The following is a 27374-nucleotide window of genomic DNA, read 5'->3' as shown; positions in this document are numbered from 1 at the left end:
ACTACTGTACCAATACAATACAGCCATAGAAAAGCCCTTTCACATTTTTTCCTGAACTGCTTCCAAAGTACACCCCAGAGTACCAAACATCCCTTAAGAAGGATATCAGGATGATTTTCTTGGCTACTGCAAGAGAATAGAAAAAATAAAATCTGGTATATTAGGTGAAAATAAAAAAATATTTATCAAAAAGCTATATATAAAACATATATTGTATTGGTATTGACCTGAATCAAGCATATCGGATGTTAAGCATGTTCAGTCGTGGATGAAATAACAGTGGGTGAATCACAACCTGTATACTGTATAAAGTGTTTTTGGATCCTTTGCAATGTATTAAATCTGTACGATGCAAGGAATTATTATTAACCGCTTACTCTGGATAAATAATATTTTATAGTGGTTTTAATTCAGCACATATAAAGCTCTGTCAAAGGTACCATTGGGTTTCTCTGCTCATATTTGGCATGACCATTACCTCTGTGTGTAAGAACACATTTTATAGCGAGAATGCGATAGCTAGGTGGGGCAGTGAACGCAGTGAACTTTATAAGCCATTGTTCCCTGTTGTTCTATGTATCTTGTTTTAACCAACCAGGCTGACATTAATCCAATTGTTTTGCCTCTTACAGCCCAGCTTAAATGCACTGGAGTCACTTGTCCAAGTCATCCCATTCCAGACTGTCCCAAAGATTCCGCTCTCACCAAGAGCTACACTCCCCCTGCCGGGTGCTGTCCGACAGTGCCACCCCTCTGCACCTGTAATTTCCGGGCATGCCAGAAGCAGGAGTGCCCTGCTGGGCAACAGCAGCTGTTGGTCAGGAAAGCGAGAGGAATCCCTGGAGACTGTTGTGATGTATATGAATGCCAGAAAGGTAAACCTTGCATTTCTTAAAGCAGATCATACATAGAGGTTCAACAAAAATAGAACACACATTCCCAGCTCTGCATTGTGTATTTAAATTTGTATTAAATTCTTGATACGGACATCCCCCTCTCCCCAATTTGTAATTTCTATTTAGTTTAAAGGGTTTGCAATGCATTTTTTGTTATAATAGGAATAAGACTGCTCAGAATGATAATTATCGCCTCCCCTTGCATAAGTAGTGAAGCATTATTTATACTGCCATACTGGAATTATTGGAGGTGAAAGGTATTTAATCCATACCAGATGGCATTTGTAAAGAATTAGGATGGCTGTGCTGTATTCCACATTTTGTGCATAAGTTAAATCTCACACAAAAGAAAAAAACAACATGTTGAACAGTTTCAAGGTGCTTATGCCCATGACTCTTGGTGGGACGAATTCAAGATTTCTTTCAGCTGTTTTCTGCTTATTTTTGCAGCTTGTTTGTGCTATTAGCTGAACATTAAAACACAAGATTCTGTTGTGTGATGTGTTTTCACACAGTGATGAGAAACAGCAGCTGGCAGCTTGCCATTTGAGGTGCCATCGGCAGTGGCAGAGTCAGAAATTGTGAAGAAGTCTCAAAAGAGATTTGAGAAATGTCTTAGACACTTAGAACCGTCTTAGATCCAAAACCCATTTCGTTGGGCTTATCATGATTCAGAAATGTGTTCCAAATTTAATCTTTGACTTGAATTTTCCTTGATGTGACTGTAAAAGAGTTCAGATGTTTAAGCAGTGGAACTTTTGTTTTGAGGCTGTTAAACAAAACATAATATTGTAAAAAAAAAACTCCTTGGTTTTCCAGAAGGGAGTTGGCTTGGCATTGACACTGTGGTCATGGCAAATATGCTGTGTTTTACCAACAGAACAAATTCACATTATACCCTTTATTTTCATAAATGTGTGCTGTGTCCTGGAATTAATGGATTTAATGAGGTCAGTGAACATAAAACTGCTTAGGCTATGAATGTGTTCAACAGAAGTGCAGTGTCAAAAAGTTCCTGTCTGGTCACACGTCATAAAGGGAGAGGTTCAACAGTTCATTGATGGGAATGCTTTTAATGTTTTTCCGTCTGAAAGGTGGAATATAATTCTGTTAATCATGTTGCACTGAACAAATTGTGAATGCAAGGAAAGGGATCAGAGTTTTGATAACAAATGTCTGCTGCTCTGTGCTTGGCTGTGCTTGATCCCCTTTGTGTTTCCCTTTCTTTCAATTAGGACTGCATGAATGCACCAACATCAAAAAGCAGGGAGGTGCTGGCTCTTGTGCAAAAAAAGAGACATAGTAGATACGTTGGTAACAATCTGATTGTTTTAAATGAATATGGACCTTTTTCATAAGTCAATATGTAAAGAATCATGTCCAACAATGACCAGTTCCCCTGTGTGGTTAAAATAGCAGGCTGTTGCTATGAGAGATCAAACACTGATACTGTACATTTGCATTACTAGTACTATGTACTAGTGATTTCATCCAAGTGAGTTCATCCAAGTGAATCCAAGAGGAATTGAACCCAGGTTGGCCAGCAAGATTGTTACCAATCTGACGAAACTCCATGTTTTCGTGCAAGTTAGTGATCAACCACTTACAGTATATGCATTAAGCCTCTCTGGATCATTACAGGGTTATGCAGATTATAATGCCCACTGTTCAGGCGCTTTTTGTCCATATCAAACATGCAGAGCCACACTATTTATCTGTGTGTGTTTAGGTGGGTAATCCTCAACCAGGACTTAATCTTGGATTGCTGGCATTCCAGGCAGCTTCATCACAAAAAGGTCTGGACCACCTGGCCAGATTGTAATTGGCTGTTACATTTACCCAAGCTGCCTGGAAGCTTCCATGTTGCCTAATATACAGGCACCTATAAAATTGCAGACATAAGCAATTAGTCAGCCTTCTGTTAGAAGTGTTCAGTAACAAAACAGTATATGTGGTTATTATGCTTAATATATGAGTAAATGGCTGGCTAGCAAGCTTGCAGTTCTTATATCTTCATCTCTGCATTTACAGTATATGTAATCAATTAACTCTTTTTTATTTTTTTAATTAATAAAATGAAAAGTACTGAGCTACACTGGCTACACTAATCCAATAGTTAATAGTTTGCTTTAGTGGATTCGAGAAAGGAAACCTGTTACGATCCTCTGTATAGATCATTTTCCTGCTAATAGAGTCTTTTTTGGTTGAGACAGGAAATGATTGGCAAGTTTAGTTAAATAGTTAAATAGTTTGACTGGTTTTCAGGTAACTTCTGTAAGGAAAATAGTTACAACCTTTACTGTCAAGATGCACAGATAAGATGAGAAGTAAAAAAACAGAACAGCATCAAGTCTTATAAGATGCACAGTGCAAATCTATCTTTCTTTCTCCATTGCTAAATACAAATGCAGCTTTCCAGTAAAACAAAGAGATAAAAGCCAGTTGTAATGTCCTTTTTCAAGAAAAAGTACTCTTAAACAACTGATTCCATTCAATTGATTTTAAAACACTGAAGTTAACACACTACTATGTATTCAGAAAGCACAGTATGACTTCATTAATGCTTTATTCTGTAATAGCATCGTTTAAAAAGCTTTAAAAGATATCACAGATATTGTTTGTTAACTCCTTGACTTTTAATTCTCTGCTTTATTTCCTGGGCATAAATGATTGAAACCTTTGGTTAATGTTTCTTGCTGTATCTTTTGATTTCAGTCTGGCTATTGTTTCTGTGGCACACAAGAAAGAAAGGAGCGAGTCTAAAATTCTTTCAACTTGGCTTGCCCACCTGCTTTGTATTACAATGCAGAGTAAGTCCAGTAGAACTGAGAGGTCATTCTTACATTATAAGTCTACAGCTGCAATCTGGTATACAGATGCTCCAATTAGTTTGGCTCCTTCCATGAGCTCCATTTCAAACCCCAATACATCAGCCTGTCTGCTTATTTTTATGGCCAATTAAGTCACAAATAACTCAAAAAACAATGTGGTTTAACTTTTTTTGTCTTTTACTCAATATTTATCTTTGACATAGTGTGAAATGTGTTACATGAGCTATTGATTTCCTGAATTGAAGGGTTATAAAAGTCCTTTTTGATAATAAAAGGTTCACTAAGAATTTAGACTGATAGTAGTTTGCTATGGACAAATGTTTGAAGGCTCTTTGGAAACATGGAAAGAACGTTATCTTTGTAACAACTGAGACATATTGCTTAAACTATAAAAATAAAAATTAGTTTGTGCATTGTAAATTATAAATGTTCAAAGTAACATGAAGTAGTGTATTTTTCTCTTTCTGAAAACTGTCATTGTTTATGCCCCTATAAATTTCCCCATATAGACTTAGGTGGAAATCATAGAAATCTTATTTTCCGGATTTTCAAAACAAATGTTGGACTCATTGACAGCTGGCTCAAGATCTGTGCTTTATAAGCTCTCTGTAACTTCCTCCTATAAACAGAAAGCTGTTTATTTCTGATAAGGGTCATGACAATGTGGAACTTATCATGAAAGTACAGGGCTCAAAGCAGGGCTACACCCTGGACAGGATGCCAGTCAATTGCAGGGACACTACATAAGCACAGTGTTGATTTATAGACACTAGCTACCCTAGCCAGCATGCCTTTTTGGAAGTGGGCATAAACCTAAGCACCCAACCAAAACCCAGAGAAACATGGAGAGAATATACAATTTTCACACTTAAGGCACCACTGTCCAGAGTTGAACCCAAGAGCTCTAAGACAGCAGAACTGACTGTCACACACCATGCCACCCACTTTCTTAAAAATGTATATCATTTTAAATACTTTTAGAGGTGGAGTAGGAATTCAAAATTTGGGTAAATGAGATTCTGTAGGAAAACTGAGAAACAAGGTAAGACTTGACCTCTACAAGTCGCAGTGTCTGTGGACTAGCAGATGCAGTCTGTCAGCACTCTGTAATGATCTGTGCAGTAGGCATTGTTCTTAGCTTATCTCTCATACTCAAGACTTACCCCTGAGACAGCGGACGTTTCCGGTACTTTTGGAGGCTTTACCCTGTGTGTCTGCTGCCTACACATGGCTTTCCTGTCAAGAGATCTGTTTCATCAATGTTGCCTTTATGCTGCCCTAGTTAGAAAGACTAGAAATATCTCTGTACTATTCTTTTTTACTGCTTTTGTTTTTACTACTTTATTATTCTTTCCCAAAGGTCATGGCAGAATTGAAAACCTCCATCCTAAGTTCAGTGGTCTTATCAGCAATTTACATTTTATTTTTTCCACAATTAAAACAAAAGAACAATTATTAGAAGTAATTATGTTATTGTTAGCATTTATACATTGCACGCTCTTTAATTAAATTCTTCCGTTAGAACATCAAGTCTTTAACAATGTTATGCTTTGATTTTGTTATAAAGAGGGGGAGCACTGTCATAGTTTTGATATCAGTTTAATATCACTAAATATCTCTGTTTTTTAATATCATTAGGGTTTTGAACAGTACACATTGTGATTATTGTGTACTACTTAATACAGCACACAAACCTCAGTTGAATTTGTTCCAACCAACACGTCTTCGTTATTCATTCTTTCCCCTCTTTGACAGTTTCCCCAAAGTGTGTTCACGATGGGAAGGAGTTCTCGGATGGGGAAGTGTACAGAATGGATACTTGCTGGCTCTGTCAATGTCGAGGAGGAATATCTTTCTGCTCCAAAGCAGAATGTGCAGGACTGGACTGTGAGAACTTCTACATTCCAGAGGGAGAGTGCTGCCCAGTATGCCTAGGTAAAGATTGCAATTGTAAAAAATGCAATGGTATTTTCTCTGTTGATTTTTTTAATGAAAATTTCCCTTTTACCAACCTAGATATTTTCAGGTGGATACATCTTGGATACAGCTTTATGATACAGCTTTATGACAAACAAGAATGCATTTACCTAACTAATTCAGTTGTTTAGAAACTCACCAGGCTGTACATTTTCAGCCCAGTTGTCCTTGTGAGGACGAAGTTAATAAATACTGGTCTTTTTATTCATAGATATCTTTGAGGTGTAGTCTCAGAAACCTTTAGACATGGGTATAAGTAGTCCATGCTGAGAAATGTGTTGAAACTAGTCATTTAAATTAAGCAGGGGGTCCACAGATTGAAATGCCAATGCCTTATGCTACAGTATTTGAGAACAAAATTGCTCCAAATATAGCATGAGTTGTAGTATAGATATTAGCTCATTGTTGATATTTTGCACCTATAATTTTAAAAGTCTGTAACAGAAATTATGTTTTTTGTAAATATAAACTGACTTGATGAGGATGTTTATCGGGTAGTTAGTTATGTTGGAATTTCACTTACCCTGACTGGCTGTAGGACAGGGAGACTGGAACTCCAATGTAGAGTGAGGAATTAACTAAGGGGAAACTGCAAAGGTGCAGATCGAGTAGAGGAGGGATGCTTAAGGCAAAATGTGAAAAGAGAGGGATTTGTGTATGATATATACAGTATATATTTTCTGAAAGAAACATCTGGAATGATTATGATGCTGAACAGTTGGCCAAAAGTGATTTGGTTGTTTTCATACCTCCCAAACTTTAAGAATTTCTATAAAGTGTGTATAATACAAGGCTTCTTCTCTCTTTTGGGCTTCTTTATGCATTGAAAATCTAAAGTTAAATATGTAAATATGTATCTGCACTTCTCTAATTTTTATTGTGGTGGTGTCAAGGCACAGAGAATAATACTTAAAAACATAGGCAATCTTTTGTATCTCTGGATTGTAAAATTAAATACCTTTCTTTTAAATAAAATGAAAAAAAATACCAGAATATCAAGATTTTTTAAATTCTCTTGGACATCTTTAAAAGTCTGAAAAACAGGTGTGTGGCTTCCATACTTCCTGTTATTCTCCCTGGTTTTATGGGACCTTATTCTCATGAGGGTTTTGCGAGGGCTTGAGTTTTAATTTAACATTAAAAGTAGTTTTACATATGTCTTAAAAACTCCAAAGGACAAAGTAAGGCTTTAGAAAAAAAGACTTAAAAGTCCAGATTTAATCATTTACTGCTCTGCCAAACTCAGATTCAAAACCCACTCTTTGACGGCAGCTCTCCATCGTCCATCAAGTGGTGCCTTTGGAATTTGCTACTGGAGAATGGGTTTAGGTTTTGATTTCTTTAGAAACCAAAAGTAAAGAACCTCAGTGCAGTATAGTAGTCAAGACCCAATCACAGGCCCTCTATTTATTGTGGCCATTTCCTTGGCACAAGACATATAAAACATGTATTATTAGCTTAGTCTTCCTTTCTGCTTCAGGTATTCTGTTATTATTAATGTGAAACCTTACAACATCTTGCATCATAGATAAATATTAATGACCTAAAATCTACCTGATTAGTAGATTACTGCTAGCATCATTTTGTTTGTGATTTTAAATTACAGAAAAATGTCTTGAATTTTTTAAAGATGCACTATTTATATTTTTCTGTGAAATCCCAGAACATTAGGGCAATACCAAATTATTCTTTTTGGCTTTTATTTTTTTTCTCCTTCACTAGCAACATCAGTTACTATATTCCTGTAGCGACAGTATTGTAGGTGTAAGATTCTGTCATTAATGTGTAACAAGAATTCCATTCACTGTATTTACATGGCTCCTCCAGCTCTGTAGCTCAGAGAAAGAATTCATAAATGACATCATTGCCTTTTAAAAATAAGCAGCACATTTCAAACAGTGTGAGCCTTCATGAAGGAATCTGGCACTTCCATTTTTAGCCATATCTTGCTCAGCCAGTTTTTTGCGGAGACTTTCTTATGCAGCTTCTACAAACCAATTTTAGGTTTGGAAAATATGTACTGTACATAACTTAGTTACCATATGTAAAAGGTGTAGGCTCTTCCAGTGCCTCCACGTTTTATGAGCTGAGTTGAACTACAGTTCTTGGGGAAGTAGCTTTGGGTTTTATTTCTTGTCACCTCTAACCTCTCATTGGAAGGTGAGGCCCCAATCTATGGATTTGGGCCACTTGGGGTTTTGTAAATATCTGAGAAGTCAGATTTCATTGTGAGGCACACCAGTCCTAGCAAATCAGACCCACATGGAAAGAAATACAACAAGCAGTTCTGGTATAGTCAAGGAGAAAATTAACCGAGTTCAGGCACATTGTAGTAACATATCAAAATGTTTCTTTAAAAGCTCCAACACATTAATAACATTAATAAAAATAATAATACTTGCTTACAATTATAAAGCACTTTTCTGGACACTATTAAAAGCGCTTTATAGGTAGTGGGGACTCCCCTTCACCACCACCAATGTGCAGCCCCACCTGGATGATATATCAGCTATAGTGCGCCAGAACACTCACCACACATCAGCTATCAGTGGGGAGGAGAACAGAGTGATGAAACCAATTTATAGACAGTTATTATTAGGAAGCCATGATTGGTAAAGGACAATGGGAAATTTGGCCAGGATGCCAGGGTAACACCCCTACTCTTTTCTAAAAAACAGAAAGGGATTTTTAATGATCACACAGAATCAGATTCTCGGTTTTACATCTTATTTGAAGGAGGGGGCCTTTTTTACAGTGTTGTGTCCATGTCACTATACTGGGGCATTAGGACCCACATAGACCACAGGGTGAGCACCCTCTACTGGCTCCACTAACACCTCTTCCAGCAGCTCTTAGCTTTCCCAGGAGGTCTCCCATCCAAGTACTGGCCTGACTCAAACCTGCTTAGCTTCAGTGGGTTGCCTGTTGTGAGTTCCAGGGTGTTATACTGTAACTGTTATCTAAATGTGGTTAAGTAAATATACATCCTGTGAACAACATGATCAATTTGGAGTGGCCTAAATATAGTGTACAACACATAAAAAAAACTGAACCCCTTTAAACTCATCTTGTCTGAACCGGGCTTGATATCTCTGCTTTTAAGATGTGGAGCTGCTGTCTCTGGGAAACACGGATGCCAGCTGCTGGGTGAACAACAAGCTGCGACAACACGAGGAGCAGTGGAAAGAAGATGACTGCACCTTCTGCCAGTGTGTGAACGGAGATCCCCACTGCACCGCCATGGCCTGCAAGCAGACCTGCCAGAGCCCAGTCAAAATCCCTGGGGAGTGCTGCCCTTTCTGTGAAGGTACAGTGCGACAGCGTGATACTTTTTAAAGAACAGTGAGCACTAGGCCTCACCTGCTGCTTTGCTGAATTTGACTTGATTTCCATCTTCCTCTATTTTGTTCCTTAGTTGTTGAAATATGACTGTACAGATTTAGCTTCAAGCAGAAAGTTATTTAATGACTAGGGCTAGGCATCGACTGTACAAGCACACAATAGTGTTGGCTAATTTTCCTGGATGTTTAATTTGAAATATTGTGGCTTGTATCTTATTTTAACTCTAATCTCCCAATCGTATCAGACACAATATCAACCTATTATTGCATCTCTATTATGCATTAAAGTGCATCTTGATCTCTTCTAATTTCTTGTACTACGTTGGTCTCTTTTCCAAATATACCTCCAGCCTACAAAATAGCGTTACACTCCAGAACTATGTGTTTGCAATAAATTATATATTTTTTATAAAAAGAAAATAAAGCTCATCTAATTGATTCACCTTTTTCATGTGTCATCAGGTGGTTTACAGTTTCCAACATCCCATTTTGAATAACTCAATAGCTTTATTATTTAAAAATGATTTAATGGGAAATACATGTTTATTTCTGAGAATGGCCAGAATGTCTTATTTCTGTGAAGTTACTTCGATAATGAATACGATTATTATATGCAGCTACTGTACCTCAGTTTTCAAGCAGATGAGTTTTGCTTCGCCTGTTATTCTCCAAATGTATCTTCTGTGGTTGATGCCAAAAGGTTTGTTTTTTGTCTCATCGGTCCACAGCACTTTCCTAATAGTTTCCGTTTTACTAAGGTGTTGTTTTGCATACTTCAGATACTTGACTTTTTTTGAAGAGTGATCTGTTGGTTCTGCTATGTAGATCTTCCAGCAGTTGTATCAAAGATATTTCTGGGTTTTCCCTGACTTAATTGAAAGGCTAACGAGTCAATCAAGTTTACAGGCCTTTGAAAAACACACAAAAAAGTAAAGAATCAATTGGAAGGATGTCCAAACCTTAGCACATGCATATTCCCTTTTTTATTTTTTTCAATGTTATAATCAGCAAATAAATAGTAATTTTGCATTAATATTACTAGAATATTAATAGAAAGGTTTTCGGTTTAACATTGTATCATGTAGAGGTTGTGTCACCTTCTGTTCACTTAGAAATTTTTAGAAACACAGTTAAACCAGGGGTGCCTACTGTATATGTTTACACAACTGTATCAGGCAATTCTATTGCTGGCTACAAATATCAAATTCATATGCTAACCCAAAATAAATCAATACAATTTTATTTTTTAAACACAGTTTAGATTAAAGGATGCCATGCTTAAGTAGAACACTCAATTATAATTATCTTTTGTTTTGATACTCTAAAATATGGGTTTAATTTTGGGCTCCACTTTTAATATAATGAAATCAGATCTCCTGGAAGTGGTGTTGGCTTCTGTAGTATCCTAGCAACATATCAAATTACAGTACAATCACTGGCATCAAACACTGCAACAAACTAAGCAGGCTTCTCTACTCCACTAGGTTAAGCAGAGCTCTTAGAAATGTGTATGAATATCAGACTAAATGAATCACATGGAGTTGATGTAAAAATTTCTATAAATATGGGCCCAAATATCCACAGTATAGATATCCACAATTCTGGAAGATTCCCCCATTCCAGCCCAGCTCTAATTAGCATTTATTTTTACATTAACACACACAATGACTGCAATGAAAGAAACCCCAATGACAAATGAATAACTCTCATCACAATCTCATTTGTTGGGATAGGAGTAGGCTCCAAATTTCAAGCCTTTGTAAAATATGTTGCCATCTCTTGATCAGGTGATTTTGTCTTCTTAGGTAAATAGCTAATCATTTGAAGATTATTGCCATGTTCAAGTAAAAACATATTTCCAAAGCAGTTTTACACTTAAGCATAAAATATGAAATCTAGTACCTGATGTCATAATCACATTATATCTAAAGAAAAATTGAGTAAAAATTTAATCATCCTTGCCATATTGATTATACAAATATAAAACATGTATTTACTGGTTCAACAATATTTTAATCTACCATAAAGTCTTCCTTTGAATTCTTAAGCCTTGATCATGGCTATTTCTTTTTACTTGATCATGTTATCTTTTATTTGTTGTACTTATTTTGCTGAAGACCAGGCTCCACGCAGTGGGCAAAAGAGCCTCACATGTAGCATTGCATCTGTGGAACATACAGTACTACTGAAATCCATAAAAGACACTAAAACTATCAACATTTTAAAAATTTGTTTTAATGCTTAACTTTCAGTGTAGCTTTTATTGTAGAATTTTATTTTGTTCTTGGTCTATTGGCCAGTTTATAGTGCTGTTTTTACATTTACATGTTATATGTATTACACAATCTCTATTGTGTTGAAATTTTGGATATTTGACTAAAAGATCTTAAAGCATAAATTAGTAATATTAAGCTAGTTTGTCCTACTTGTAGTTCTGTTCCTGAGCAAAAAAAGTATGTTTTTTAACATTCACCACTTCTCATTTCGATGAGCATGCATTTGTCTTGCAACCATAGTTTATGAAAATAGACTGCTTCAGTAGAAAATTATACTGTTTCTGTCCTTTTTTTACTTCACAGAGCCAACTTATGAAACCGTGAGTCCAATTTTATGTCCAAAATTGGAGAACTGCTTCCTTTCCGAGAGAGACTGTCCATATGGCTTTGTGCAAGACAGAAATGGATGCCTACTATGCCAGTGCCTAACAAGTATGTTTTAATAGTTTTAAGATTTCTGTTCATCTTCATACAAAGTATAATGTTATGGTTTTGTCTGTAATTGCTTAGTGTATTTTTATGTGTTGTATTTTAGATGATCTTCCCATCACAACATTGCTTACTTGTGTTATGACTCCAAGCGTCTAGGGGTAAAGGGGTGTAACATTTAGGATAGTTTTTGGATGCAGGTGGGTTCTGGTGAGGTACTTAGGAAGCGTGATAACAAATGTTGGTGCCAAAAGTGATTATTTTAATGTGAATAAGTGACTGGTACATAATAAGACACAATAACACACAGGGGTAGGGAACTAGAGTGGTGCCAAATAAAAGAAAACAACAATCAAAATAGAGCTGGCTAAGAAAGTGAGGGAAGCTGACCTAACTACAAAAGAAAACCCAAAACACTCGGTCTTCAGCATCTTCAAACGCCCTAGCTAACCTTCACTGACTACCCAAAACCATACAAGACAAAAGCCACTCTCCCATACTAAACTAGTATTACTAATACAAAAATCAACTACGTGTGCAAAAAGTTACCCAACAACCTAAACAAACCCAATACACAAGAGTTCACACAAATACACAATTGAACTACAAATACCAAAGGGAAAACGAGAGTTGACACAAGTAACTGGGTACGAACACAGAGGTTGATACAATACATCTCCACAAGGTAATGGCAAAACAAGGATAAACACACAAGAAAACAAAGTACAAAGAGACGAACACAAACCAACAAAGCCGAAGCTATACAAAAACACACACACACACACACGAAGCGAAATGAAGCCAAAACCGAAGCAAAAACCAAAACCAAAAGCGAAGCGAAACCGAAGCTAAGCCGAGCAGAAACTAAGTAAAAAAAAAGGCCCCTTCCTTCTGAAAACCTCCAACTAATATACTGAATAATCTGCGTTCTGATTGACCGAGAGTTAATTGAAGATGATGTCACACAGAAACAATGATGTAATGATGGACCAATGGGGGAGGGAGAACAATCAAGGTCAGGAAGTGTGGAACAGCAACAAAACACATATGGACCACACACTGGGATGTAACACTTGTATTTTAATTCATTGCATTAAGCCTGTAAGTTCTTATTAATATCATAAAAATAACCATGGTAGTGTCTTATAAATGTATCAATGTACAGTATGTCTTGTACTGTACCTCTCACTAATCACTTAACATTCATTTGTGAATGTACTGCAATTTCAGAACATGGGCAGTTAGGTGGTATGGATGGTTAGAACTGCAGACTTGGGACAGCTCTTGGGTACAGTGTTAGATTCTAGACTGGGATGTCTTTTTTGTAGAATTTGCTTGTTCTCCTAGGTTTTTGCCAGCCTGGTTGTCGTCACATTCCAGCTATGCTAATTGGTGTTTCTAACTTGTCACCATGTTCTTGTGTGTGCCCTGTAATGGACTATTGTTCCATAAATAGTGTAATCCTGTTTTACACTATAAGCTTCCAGGATAAGCTAAAGATTGCTGAAACACTTATCAAGAATAAGTGGTTTTCAGATAATGGATGGGTGGATGGGTTTTCAGAAAACTGTGAAATCTAAGTGATGTGAGTACTGATCTATCTTCTTGTTTGTGTCACTATCTCTGGGTCTTATAGTACAGTATCTTCTACCTTTTTCCACCTGGGCTCTTGATAGCATCATTAAACATGCGTTTCTCATTTCTTAAACTGCTGGTAATTTAAAGAGGCTGTGATTATTGTGAATGTGCCATCCAAATTGCATACTTCTCCAGAGTATCTAATTCTTCTTTGCATTTCTTGGTCTGTTTCTCTTCTGTCTTTAAGTCCATCAGTCTAAAAGTGACTTTATTTTTGTTTTCAGACGACTCCTGTCCAGATCTTGGGACACACTGCTCTCTGCAGTGTCCTTTTGGCTTTGAAAAGGATATCTATGGATGTGAAGTGTGTGAATGCACCACTCTGACACCAAAGTGCCGTCCAGTGTCTTGCAGTAAGACTTGCCCTCATGGATATGTGTAAGTCCTGCGATCCCTCTGTGACATTTTTCTCACACTTGTGTTCCTCAGTTCCAGTCCTGAAGTTTCACAGTCCTATAGACTTTAGAAGCCAGCTTAGAAATTTATTTTGCTTTAGTTTCCTTAAAGTGAATAATTAGTTTAATTAAGAATTCACCTGTGGCCTCAAAGATTGGACCTGAGTAGATTTTTTATTGGCATTTTATAGGTAATAAATATATTGGTCAGTTGGTCAGAGGTATTTTAATTTTAGAATTATACAGTTTTTAATACTGTATTTTGTTTCTAAATCGGATGCAGTACATTTTTGAGGTTCTGCTGATAATGTTCTTCATAGCATGTATCCTTAAATATCCTGAAAATAACCATGTTGTTTGGGGTTCTTTTTGTTTTCCGTTTGGGTGAATGAGTTTTTTTAGTTTACAATTGTGTTGACATTTTTCTCATTCAGATATTTTAGACAACAAATATTAAAATAATACAAAAGAACATTTGTTACGGAGCATTTTCACAGATGGCACAAGCATATTTTCAAAATGACCATAAATATTTTTCATGGGATATTTTGGAGGGTATGCAAAGTTGTGATTTAGTTGTGTTTAATAATAAGTCCTGCATGATTTGGCTTCATTTCAGCATAAATTCTTATATATTTGCCTTGCCAACAAAAACAGTGAATGAAAACATTGTGACTGATTCTGAATTTGCCCAACTCATTTCTAAAATATATTGGAAAATTGAGAGATGCTTTACAGTACTAAACTGAGAAGTGCCAAGGTAGCAATAAAAAAGCACTCAGAATGTACAAAATAATATAAGCAAATAAGCCATGAAATTATAGGATAGAAACCACAATTTAAAACACAGTTTTACAGCAATTTTCTGTTCTCATAAAAAAAGTGCACTCACAATTGAGCTGCATTAGCATTATATTCATTTTTTATGATGTGTAAAAAGAGTAGACTTAGTGGATGTAAACATTTTAGATTAATCTATACTTAAGATCAAACAGAAAGACAACAGAAGTAATCTGTTGCTTTGTGTGCCCACTTCACAAAGATACTGCACTTTGGTCCCTGTAATAAAAAAAAAAAACTGCTTAATCCCTATACTTTAATCAGGCATCTGGAAGCTTTCTGCTTCTCGATGAGCATCACTTTTATTTTTTCAAATCATAGAAGGCAATCGCAGTGCACTAAATGATCAAAAACTCTCACAGAAATAACAGGTTTTGTGAAATGTATACAAAATGATATTGTTAATATCTTAACCATCCACATGAGGCACACAGTCAGCTTTAGTAAGTACAACCTAGCAAGACAAAACACTTCAAATTCAAAAAGAAAATCTGAGGTATTTATTTTTCTGAATCCTGAAAGCCTGTAGCAAACAGACTATATACAGTATATATGTAGCGAACTATGCAGTTTAGTAACTTCAGTTAATATTCCTTTAAGTATTTCCCCTTGAATGGTCTTTGGTTGATGGATATTGCACAAAGCTCCTTATCTCATTGAGGTTAATGCGTTAGTTTAGCAAAACAGCATCCATATTTAATCTTATAGGAATGTGTTTTTCAAAATCTTTAATGCCAATAGTGTCTGACATGTCCAGATATTATTTAATACCTTACAGACCTATTTCATATACTGTAGGCTCTATCACAAGCTATATATTTACCTCCAAACAATAACACATGCTCTGTTATTACACAGTTTGAATTTCATCAATCACTAAATAATATACATTGATTAAATTGAATCACCCCAAAGTCAATTCCAATTGCAAATGTATCACAGTTAAATTGGGGGGTAGAGAGGGTGTAATGAAGTCTGAAATCTGTAAGTCTGGCAAAAACTTGTGTCATTGAGATGTAATTGTGACCAATTCAGTAATACAAATAAATAAATAAATGAGATGTTGTAGCCAGTGCTTAATATGAGGATGTATGAAGGCCACTTAACCATGACATGTGCATAACACTTAAAAATCAAAGTAGCACACTTTCATGACGTTTTATAAGCACCACTGTTGGTAACATGATAACAATGTAACTTAAAATGTTTTTAATTAGTAGTTTCAAAAACCACAATCATATGCTATTAGGTCTAGTGTATATTTTCATACATTTCTACTCTGATGAACCTATCAAGGCCTGTACTGTTTTGAATCTGACTGAAAGACCTACCACTTACCTGTACTATATATGTTATATTTTGGTGATGTGCCTGGTCTGAGCCCATGAGCAACCCTGATCAAATGCTGGCAGATGTAGTACACAGCTACAGTATATTTAAAGTGGTAAAATGTATACCTACATTAATATTTGTAAAGGACCTAGTCTGTTTATACAGGTATTCTATATGGTTCACAGCTTCTATTAGAAAGCAAGAATCAAAGAATGTTTTTTATGACAGTTTTCCCTACACATCAAGTTAAATATTATTCAGTTTGATAGGATCAACATTCTGTGCCGCCATTCAGAAGCTACAGTACAGTATATAGCAAAGCTAGCAGCCAGAACTACAGTTCCTAAAAGTTTTAGTTAAATGGGACTTTGGGTTTTCTGGACTTGCAATACCATACATCGTTTATGTGCAAACCAGATCTTTAGATCACTATTTGCATTTATACTGAATATTCCAAGTTCTGTTGGTGCCTTAACATGATTAATTAATATCTGTTGAAACATTCAGTATGGTGGGAGCACACAATATTATGTTTACTTGAGAAGGAAACAAGAATATTTAATTACCTCTGGTAAATAACTTTCTTTCATATACATTTTTCATCATTTCTGCACTTTCCATTCAGGTTGTGGTTCACAATAATAGAATGCATGTATAACGATAGATTTTACCCTTCATCGAAGACCTTGAAAGTCTATGCAAATAATTAATTAAGACTGCAGTGATGAATGTTAAGAAAATAGTTTGACTTTTCCAAAACCAATTTAAGTTAAAACAGTATACAGTATTAGCTACTGTAAATTCAGCTAATCTGATGTTCATAAATACAGGTTTTCACAGCAAACCTTTAAGATTAATTACAGGAGCATTTCTCTCCTAAACTAATTTTTTGATTGCTTTTTTACTTATTTACAAAGTTTATTTTATGGAATCTCTCATTTTCACCATCTTTATTCACAAATAAAGTGAGAGAGGTAAAGTATTTTTAGTGAGGATCAGACTGAAGGATTTGGTCATGGTATTGAATCTGTTGAAATGTTGGCACATGTTTGCATATAAACTCTTCCGTACAGCACACTGGAGTGTCCTAAGACTTTTTGGATTGTAAATGATTTTATTGACATTTCAAAGTGTTTCTGGTTGTACATACTGTATCATAGAAATGGTGCTAGATGAATTGAAGATACAAGTCACTTTACAAGGTTTTCAGTTCTTGTAGCTCATGTCAGTTAAAGAAACAGCTTTTTTCCACTCTTTTTTCTTCTCTTAAATTGTTCCCTGACTCCTTAAACAGCTTTCTGGCTACAGGTATCTGTCAGACTTTTTTATCACTCTTCTGTATGATTAGTCACAGAACCACCCTCTTGCCAGTACATAAATTCATTATTTAGCAATTAGCTATGAGGTCATACTGTACTTAATGGGAAGCATGTCTGTTTCTATGATGATCACCTGCTGTTAAACATGCAATGTACTGTACTGTAGCTCAGTCTTTACTGTTTACCTCTTTTCAAGTTTTTCTTGTCCTATATGAACATAAGGTTGTATTGTCATTGGTGCACTAAAGAATTCAGGGAGGCAAGCAACAAACTTGCTTGAATTCTTTTATTATTGCTTTGATTTTATGTACTTTTGCAGTCAAAAATTAATGACATTTGACAGGAATATAAAAGCCTATGAGAAGATGTAGAATGAAAGAAATAAAAAAGCATCTCGCTCTGGATTTCTGACAAACCTTGATACATTTTGGAAACTGCTGTTCTCTGAACCCGAACGTTTCTAACACAAGCTCTGGAAGGATAACAGCAACCAGGTGTTCCCTCACCTCATCTACTCTAACTTGTCAGCCTGTCCTGTTCTGTTCGCATTCATCTTTCTGCATCCCTCCTCCAATCCACCCAATTGGCTCCCCAGTGGTGGCTGTGAATGTGATGTGATGTGATCTAAATTGTGATGTTTACTAGAGGTTTGTAAGGTATGGTGTTTCCAGAGGCATAGACAAATGAGTAGCGGTTGTCACCCCACCTAAATATGGCTTTGCCACCCCATTTTAGGTATTAACTAAAATCCCATATTGTCTTAAATGTACTAATAAAAGAAAATGGGAATGTAGAAAACAATTACAATGCATCTTAAATGTTTTTAAGAATGTACCATCATTTAGTATATTGTAAATGATTAGCGTCGGCAAATATGTGGCAGATTGCTGTAGATTGTTCCCATGCAAATAAGTGAAAGTTGCACAAGGTTTTGGCTTTGGCTTGCACATCACATCACTTTGTCCACAATGTAAAACAGGAGTTGCAATGTAACTGGTGCAGAGAAGAATTGTAGTGCACCCTCTTTTAGAAAATTACCATTTAAAAATGCTACCCCACAAGGTGTTCCTGTAACCCCAAATATAAAATCCTGGTTCCGCCAGGAGGTTTATTTTACTTTTATCAACCTTAATCCTTAATGTAATCTTTAATGGATGCATAGTTTTCCCTGTGTGCCCTTGCCACCATGTAGAACTCAACTGGACAGATGTATATTTTTTATATTAAACTAAATATAAAAAAGTTAATATGGTCATTTTTACCATATATAGAAAGAAATCAAATTTGACTTGATAAGATTTGGAACAAGAGAAACAACCCATTACAAAATATTTTTTTCTTGGTTGGATTTTTGAATATGTAAAAATTGAGGTAAAAAAAGTAGGTTGTTTGGATTGAGAGTGGATCACTCATGAAACATCTGGAATAGTTTGTCTTTTGGGGGTCTGTACTTTTGAAGAGACTTAGACCGAGCACAATTGTTTATATATAGTAAGATTTTAATTTAAAAAAGACTATGGGCCAAGTCAAATTTAAGGCAAATGTGCATATATTGAATTCTATTTGTGTCATGAATCAATCAAATTGCCTTGTGGATTCTAAGGACAAATAGCTCTTGAGTACAGACCTAAAAAACAAAGTCACAGTGTATGCCAGCTGTATTCCAATAGAGAATATAACTGAAAATAACTTACAAACTTTCAGCTCTTCAACCTTGGCAGACACCCCGGATGGCAGGAGATAGTTCTTTTTACCTCCCTGGGGAGAGAGGCATGTTGGGAGGTGCAGAAACTCACATAGAGGCCCATCAGACGACCAGGAATCCCTCGACTCACACCTCCTCTCTCTGCCTGATCACTGCATCCTCACAGCTGCAGTTCCCTGTGATGATATCTTGCCGCATGGCCTCACCCAACTGCACCCATGTTGAGACACACTGACTGTGAACAGGAGCAGAAAAACAAAGATACTTCAGTCTGTTATGCTGTGCCATAGCCATTACAATAAAAGTAATAATAGTAGCCTGTGGGAATTATTGTAAACAGATAAATGAAGCAGACAGGTACAATCAATACCTTTGGCCTGTCCTACAGGTCAGTTATAACTCCGTAAAGAGTATTATCAACAGGAAAACAAAATGGCATTGCCCATGACCTCTGACCTTTCCTAAAGGTAATATTTTATTTTCATAAAGGTAAATTATTTTCATAACCCCTTACAGGATTATGATTATTTTGTAACACATAACAAAATAACACATATGTATCGTATCAAAAATATCCTTGACTTTGTTCTTTGACCACTCCTTAAGGTCAAATGCACCATAATTCTTTGTGGAGTGTAGATACAGCCATGGTTTCTTTAGAACATACAGTATATTGGAATAAATGTATACTAGTGTTTATTTAGAGACAACAGATACCATCAGGGATATATTCAGGAACAAAAATAGGAATTCTCATGTGCTTTCATTTAATTTTTATGACAAGGGATGATAGGTTTATTTTTATCGTTAGATATTTCTGGTTTAATTTTCTTATTTGTATAGTATTTAATTTTTAATACTTGAGTTTTGAATGCTTGTAATCCTTTTTAAGTATTGTCATGAGTTCACTACAGGGCATCACATGTTTCATGGGCCTGCTTTTATCTGAACCCTTCAAAGAGAACTAATATATTTTCTAAAAACAGAACCATATGTCTTGTGTATACCTGGAATGTCCATCTGGGCCCATAGTATTGTAATTTGCTTCTGATTCTTTACTGCTAAGGTGCAATTTGAATGACATTAAGCACAATTATAAAGAGTCAAAGAAAATAGCAAAATTATTTCTATCCAACCAGTCTAGTTGCTTCCCATATGTAATTGAGAAAGACTATTTCAGAATGGGACAACTTGATTAAAAAACGCAAGCAATAAATTAAGCCAGGTTTATTACATTGTGGCAACATGGTGGTACAGTGGTTAGCATTGTTGTTTTGCAGCTCTGGGGTCGTGGGTGCAATTCCAGACCTGGAGTGCTATCCCCAAGTTTGTATGGGTTTCCTCCAGGTGCTCTGGTGTCTTCTCACGTTCCAAAGACATACTGTACCTTGACTAGGCCCTAGGTATAAGTGTGTGATTGTCTGTGTTTGTGTGTGTGTCTGCACTGTGATGAGTTGATGCAAGGGTGTAACCTGTCTTGTGCCTGTTGCTTCTTAGGATATGCCCCGACTCCCCCATGACCCTGTACTGGATAAAGCAGTTAGAAGATGGATAGATATGTAGAATATTGGACAGGCCTTTAACTCAGTTATCTTATCATTTTTTTGGTTGACACAGGAGAAACAAGCATGGCTGTGAGATGTGCCGCTGTGTGAAATGTCCTCCATTCACTTGCGACAAAGACTGCAGGGAAGGTTACAAGCAGAATAAGAAAGGATGCTCCATCTGTGTGTGTAAAGGTGACATTTTTCTCTGTCCTGTATTTCTCTGTTGGGGGAATCGTGTACAGTATATAGTCAATAGCTCTTTGCTGTTTCGTATCTTTCAAAGACTGTTGAAAACTGGTTCAGTGACTTTCAGAAATAAATTCCAAAGTTATTATACCAGGAAATGGAGTAACATGCTTTCCTGTTGAGTTCATGTTATATTTTGCCAGCAGTTATATCACCCTGCAACCCACAACTAGCAACCAGTGAAGCTAGGCAGCTGTGAGCCTGGCCAGTACCTGGATGGGAGACATCCTGGGAAAGATGAGGCTGCGGCTGGAAGAGGTGTTATTGGGACAAATAGCGAGTGCTTATACCGCAGTCTGTTTGGGTCCTAATGCCTCAGTACAGTGATGGGAACACAATACTATAAAAAAGGCACCTTCCTTCGGATGAAACGTAAAACGAACTTTCCGTGGTCAATAAAAATCCCAGGGCATCTCTCAGAAAGAGTAAGGGGTATAACCCTGGTGCCCTGGCCAAATTTCCCCCTGGCCTTTACAAATCATGGCCTCCAAATAATCCCCATCTATAAATTGGCTTCATTACTCTGTTCTCCTCCCCACTGATAGCTGGTGTGTGGTGAGCGTGCTGGTGCTACGTACATACAGTATGGTTGGTGGTTTTTAAAGAGCTTTGAGTTAGGTATCAAGAAAAGCACTAAATACAGTAAATGTATTAAAATATCATTATTTTAAATTACTGAACACCCACTTATTTTAGATCAAAATCAAAATAAATTTAGTAAGTGAATTAGTAGGTGAATGCAGAATCATTGTTTCATGAGGAAGATTTAGCAGTAGATTACTGCTTTAAATTACTATTACTGTTTTTTATATGTGGTGAACAGCATCAAAATATAAATAGAATATAAAGATCAGTAACGATGACAGGATAATTAAGTTTAAGCCTCTTTGGAGTCCAAAGATACTTTGTGTTGTAAATTTATCTTACAAGTTTATTATCTTACAAGTGTTAAGCGCCTTGCTCTTATTTTTAATCTAAGAGAGGGCTTAAAGAAATGTGTGTAGTGTAGTATTGCTGTATTTTTGTTTCTTTTTCCGAGCAGTTATAATAATTTTAGGCATAGAATATAGTATTAATTTTTAGTAAACTCATAGTGCCATGAATTGTTCAACTTTAATGTTGTATTCAGTCTGATTATTTTACAGTGGACTGCTAAACTTTAGGGAACAAAACATTCTGGGGAGCCACACAGATTTTTCATTCTCATACTACTGTAGGTAGATTTTCAATTTTCATCATTATACTTCGGCAGTACTTTCATGTCAGAATAAAGTAAGAGATTTTGGAACAGGTTTTAAGGTTGCAAAAATTATTTAACATATTAGACACTTCCCTGAGCACTAATAAATATTATCTGGGAAGTAAGCTAACAAAGCAGAAGGAAACGTATACGTGACCTTATATTACATTTTATGTGTTAGAATTGTTTTATTTAATTAGCTGTTATACTATACAAAATGATGCCTCTTGGACACCAATTGTTTTTTTACAGATATTACCACAAATTGTGCTTTTCTGCAAACCCAAGCTATTCTACCAGCCACATAGGGTGAAGTTTAGAAACAACAATCCCGATTCATTGGAAGAAAAGGGTTTTATTGTCCATATCATATAAGAAAAAATATAATTCTCTGTATTCATAAGATTGAAAAAAATCCCATTGTACTGTATAATGTTTTACAGGATAGTTGTCACAATATGGCTTAGAATGACAGTTTTTTGTTCCATCACTCACTGGCTACAGAACCTCTACCAAATCATCTGTTGGACCTTTGCTAACAGAAAGAACACCTTGAACAGGTTGTGTTTCACAAGGTTTAAAGGTAGTTAAACTACATTCCATCCCATTCCTCATCTGTGTTGAGGGCAATGGTGTGTGTGGCCAAGCTGCACATTTCATAGTTCTGATATTCTTTACAGGATAGAGATCTGGAGAAGTTAACAAAAACCTACTCTATCAACTTTCCTAAGCAAAGAACACACCATCCAGACAGAAAGTCAATTTGTTTCATCTCCCTCCCGAGTTTACTTGTGCTTAATTTACACTCAGGAATTTTTTCATGATGTGATTTCACTTTATTTATTACAAAGTTCTTCTTTATTGTTGTTGACTAGTAATCTGTGGCAAAAGATCCAACATTTTAACTCTGCCTCTGCAGAGACTAGCCACACCCCCAGCACAACAGTTCCTGCTCCCACAGCGAGCTACTGCCTGACAGCTAACGGACAGCGCTACAAGGAAGGGGAGAGCTGGCACGACGGCTGCCGGGATTGTTACTGCCATGACGCCCGGGAGATGTGCTTGCTGATTACATGCCCAGTGCCCAGCTGTTCACACCCCGTGGTCAGGCCAAACCAGTGCTGCCCAAGCTGTGAAGGTAAGCAGACCAAGCAGTGTTAACCCCTTTGATCGTGTGGATTACACAGAACAAACTATTTTGAAGACGAAGACAGATACAAATTGTCCGTGACTTTCACCAGAAAAAAAAATGGTTCAGTTATTTCGATTTCCTTTAGGTGTCAATCATTTTTGGAGGTCATACAGTACAATAACTTCGGTCCTGATTTGTCATTTTCTAATAAATTGTTTGCACATGCCAATTGCTCTAGCGATATCTTCATGGGGGGAAAGTTTTAACTTTAGGCCTTTTGATAGTGCCAACTTCACTGCAGGCCACTCCTTGAAAACTGAAGAAAATGAAAAAGCTCTTGGAGACACTTACAGTATAAATGCTTCTCGTAGAAAGTATAAGACATTTCCCCCAAATATTCTGTTTGACATAATTCTGAGTTCCAAAATTACTTTTGGTTTACTGGGAGTGCAGCATGGAGACTTCCTGACACACTTGTTGAAAGCTTTCATACACATATTACCGAAGACCCTCTAAGCTGTTTGTCTGCCCTTCAGATGAGTCGGGCAGTGGGCAGCTGGATGGAGGGGATCTTGTGGTGTGTAGGGCCCCAGGAGGAGAGTTCTATGTGGAAGGAGAGACATGGCAACTGGATGAGTGCACACGCTGCACCTGCAGGAAAGCCCGTGTCTTGTGCGACATCGAAGTCTGCCCTCCTGTGCTCTGCCAGGCCCCTTCCAGAAGCAAGGACTCATGCTGCTACATCTGTCCAGGTAACAAGTGCCGTGTATTTTATTCTGGAAGTGAAATGTTAGCAGTGGGCAATATCCTCTATGATTTATTGACAGTCACAAAGTTCATGTTGCTCTGCTGAATACATTTGTCAGCATGGATACACGCTGTATCCATACTAAGAATAAAATTTGCCTTCTTCCCTTTTCCTCCTCCAACACTGGTATACAGAAACAGCTTAAAACCTGCAACATATTCATGTCAGGGCTGTAGTATATGTGAACATACCATCTTAACATTACAAGTTTTCAAAACGAAAAGCTTTGATGCACTCATATTTTTCAACATATGTTTTTTCTAACTACGATTGATAGACAGCTTTGTGGGACATTTTTATGTATGACATAACCCTATAAACACTCCATACCAGCACATACCAGCTTCACATCAAGTTAAGATCTTACAGTGAAAAACATATGTGCCTCCTTAATCACAAGTTGGCAATGCATGACTCCAGTGGGTGAGAGCTCCTGCACAATCCTATATATAAACACTATCAATTCCTCTTGCTCACATACTGAAATAATGTAAATCAGAAGCTTATGACTACTCATAAAAGGTTAGCTTTTTTCAAAGACTTTTAATCACTTCAGCATTCAATCTTGAAAAAAGCCAAGCCTTTGAAATTTTACCTTCTGTCTACAACATCAAAGCAGTATCTTCAGAAATTTTTGATTATTGAAATGACCATAGCAAAGAGAATTCTAGTGTTAAGGGCATTAAGGAATTTCTCAAAAAAAAGACAAATATATGATCTTTAAAATAATTAATTATTGCATCAGAACTGAAAAGTAATCTTGGTTTTTCAGTGCTTGGAATTTTGAGTACTGGGTGTAGTTACACAATGATCAGAGGCAAATAAAAGCTTCCTCTATATATTGCACCAGTTACAGTCCTTCATTTACTCGACAGGCAAAAGAATGAGACACACAATGACTGAAGTAAAGCAGAAACAGAAATATAATTCATTCATCATTTCTGACAATTGTGATGGAGTTCTGGCCCATAATCATAGCTAATTAAAGGGGGATTACATTAAGATATACTGTATGTAGGGCACAAGTGGAAGCTGTATAAAAGAACATTTACAGGAAAGAATAGGAGGCACATGTCTACCCAAATTGTCGTGGAAGTATGGCGGAACCTACTCAACCTTATGGCTGAAGCCAACTATCAAATGGGCCAGAAATGCTGACTGATCTCCTCTCATTTGTAACATTTCTTATTATATTATGACATTCACTGGTACCAACTCTCCAGATGTACAGTATATAGAGAAAGTTCATGAAAAGGCCAGCCAGTATTCTGTTAATGTATGTTTTTGAAACACCTTAAGTTTCAGCTCACGAATACCAAAATTCTGTATATAAATGTACAATATAGTACAATATAGGACGCTGTTACTGAGAGATGTCAAAAGAAAATGTGAAAACTCTCCTGGTAGATCTTCTGCTAGGTCTATCATACTTATAATTAGTTCTCAGAATCATTGCATTTATTCAAATGATTAAACTAATGTGTCAGTATGCACTTCTTCTTCATTTTTGTGATTAAAACCTGTGATGCTAAATGAATCATGATAAATCCAGCATTGATGTGGAACTTAATATTCACAGATGACCAGTTGAAGCCCCTGCTTCCTGTGAACAACAGCCAATCTGAATTTTGCACATCCAGTGAGGGGGAGCTTCTCCTGTCTGGATTTTCATGGAAAGACAATCCCTGTACAAGCTGTACCTGTAACAATGGAACCATACAGTGCTTTTCCCAGCAGTGCCCTCCAGCTAACTGCAGAGTTCCTGTCCTGAGGAAAGGTCAATGTTGCCCATACTGTTTAGGTGAGTGCAGCTTTTGAAATGCTGCATTGGAAAATATAGTCTTGGATAGCCTGCCCTTCTGGTTCCTGGCATTTCATGGTTAATTTGGGTTATTCCATACTGAGGAATAAATTTGAAGGGCTTGCTTTTAATAGAAGAGGACACATTTATATTACTACATCCTTGTACATATATTAGGACAGTTTTTCTAATTGCAATTCTGCTGAATATAAATATATATTTACATATATATAGGACTGAACTATATTTTGCTTTTCCTATTGAGAAAATCTCTCTTAACCTTGCAAATGATTCTGGTCATTTTCTGAAAGCTCATACAAAAGCTTCACTATCAGAGAGCAGGACTGAGAAGCTGCGGTTAATCTGAGTTTCTCTGACACTCACAAAACAAGATTACTCACAAAAATGCTGCTGGACACAGACCGCACAGACTGAAAACATTCCCAAAGTGTTCATGCATTCAGCCATGTTTCCTGTCTCCTGCTGAATTGCCTGCTCCCTCAATGTGAGGACATGAAAACAAAGCTCCAGGTCAGCTTTTCCTATAGAGGAAACATTAGTTGAAGCAGCTCATTGTATTTAAACCATTTAGAACCGTTTGATCTTAGCTTTGTTTTGGTATGTGGCACTGGAAAAAAAAAACTGAAAACAAATGGAAGCCCTCTCAGTATTTCCATTTTCATGAAGTCAACAAAAGATCATTAAGAGCTTGATTTAGTTTCCTGTTTTGGCCTTCCCACAGCAGTAATGCAAAAATACAGCCCTCAATGCCAGTGTGCAGATGACCTTTACACTTCAAAAGCCAGTTTTGGCAGGGCAATTTAAAATCTTTTAGGTCTTAGGTGTTTTACAATTTTCAACTGGCAAATTTTGGAACTATACAGTATGTGGAACAATTACCTAAAAAGATTGTGTTTTACTCCTCTCTGCATTGCATGTTGACCAGATGTTTATAATTTTGTGTTTAAGATATGACAACGACCATGGTTCCAATAATGCTGTCAACCCAGACACCTAGAGAGAAACCAACATACACAGAGGACAGCAGATGGTGGTTTTCCACAACTCAGCTCCCACCAGTTGTTGCAGTTACAGGTAAAATACCATGTAGACACTTATTCACTGACACTCAAGGTGTTTAAGGGTTGGAGGTTGAAATAATAATAATAATAATAATTGCTTACACTTATGTAGCGCTTTTCTGGACACTCCACTCAAAGCGCTTTACAGGTAATAGGGACTCCCCTCCACCAACACCAAAATGATCCACAAATGCATTTTCTCTGTTCTGATATACAGTAAGTGGTGTCTCGTAAGCAAGACAGCCAACACTACACCATTAATCACTAAAAGTTTGGGATACCCCATTGGCTACTTTTTTTGTAACTTTGGTTTCATACATTATCTCTACTTAACTCACACAAAGTTAAGTAAAAAAACAGATAAGATCTTACCATACATTGATTACTGTTTTTTGGTACAATAATTAGAGATATAACTGTAAAGAGTTGGAGATTATGAGTACTGAAATAACAGAAACAAATGGTTTCAATAAACATTTCACTATATAAACCACTATGCAGGATGTTTAACTGACATTAATACAATACTAGATAAAGAA

The 27374-nt window shown here is 36.5% G+C and overlaps 1 protein-coding gene across 2 annotated transcripts in view; it reads left to right on the top strand.

Moving 5' to 3' along the window:
* LOC102688245 (cysteine-rich motor neuron 1 protein-like) overlaps nucleotides 1–27374 on the top strand; it is a 53074-nt gene that overhangs the window by 20607 nt on the left and 5093 nt on the right. For both annotated transcript variants that reach the window (XM_015350918.2, XM_015350917.2), the window contains 10 exons: nucleotides 633–875; nucleotides 5483–5662; nucleotides 8808–9011; nucleotides 11625–11753; nucleotides 13613–13766; nucleotides 20597–20718; nucleotides 22932–23150; nucleotides 23681–23896; nucleotides 25532–25753; nucleotides 26723–26848. In XM_015350918.2, the coding sequence (XP_015206404.1) occupies nucleotides 633–875; nucleotides 5483–5662; nucleotides 8808–9011; nucleotides 11625–11753; nucleotides 13613–13766; nucleotides 20597–20718; nucleotides 22932–23150; nucleotides 23681–23896; nucleotides 25532–25753; nucleotides 26723–26848 (1815 nt within the window). The remainder of the gene's footprint in view (nucleotides 1–632; nucleotides 876–5482; nucleotides 5663–8807; nucleotides 9012–11624; nucleotides 11754–13612; nucleotides 13767–20596; nucleotides 20719–22931; nucleotides 23151–23680; nucleotides 23897–25531; nucleotides 25754–26722; nucleotides 26849–27374) is intronic.

The sequence above is a fragment of the Lepisosteus oculatus genome, chromosome 8 (genome assembly GCF_040954835.1).
Source record: "Lepisosteus oculatus isolate fLepOcu1 chromosome 8, fLepOcu1.hap2, whole genome shotgun sequence".
In the NCBI taxonomy this organism is placed as follows: Eukaryota; Metazoa; Chordata; class Actinopteri; order Semionotiformes; family Lepisosteidae; genus Lepisosteus; species Lepisosteus oculatus.
The sequence above is the reverse complement of the archived record's forward strand: the minus strand, read 5'-3'. Positions and strand labels throughout refer to the sequence as shown.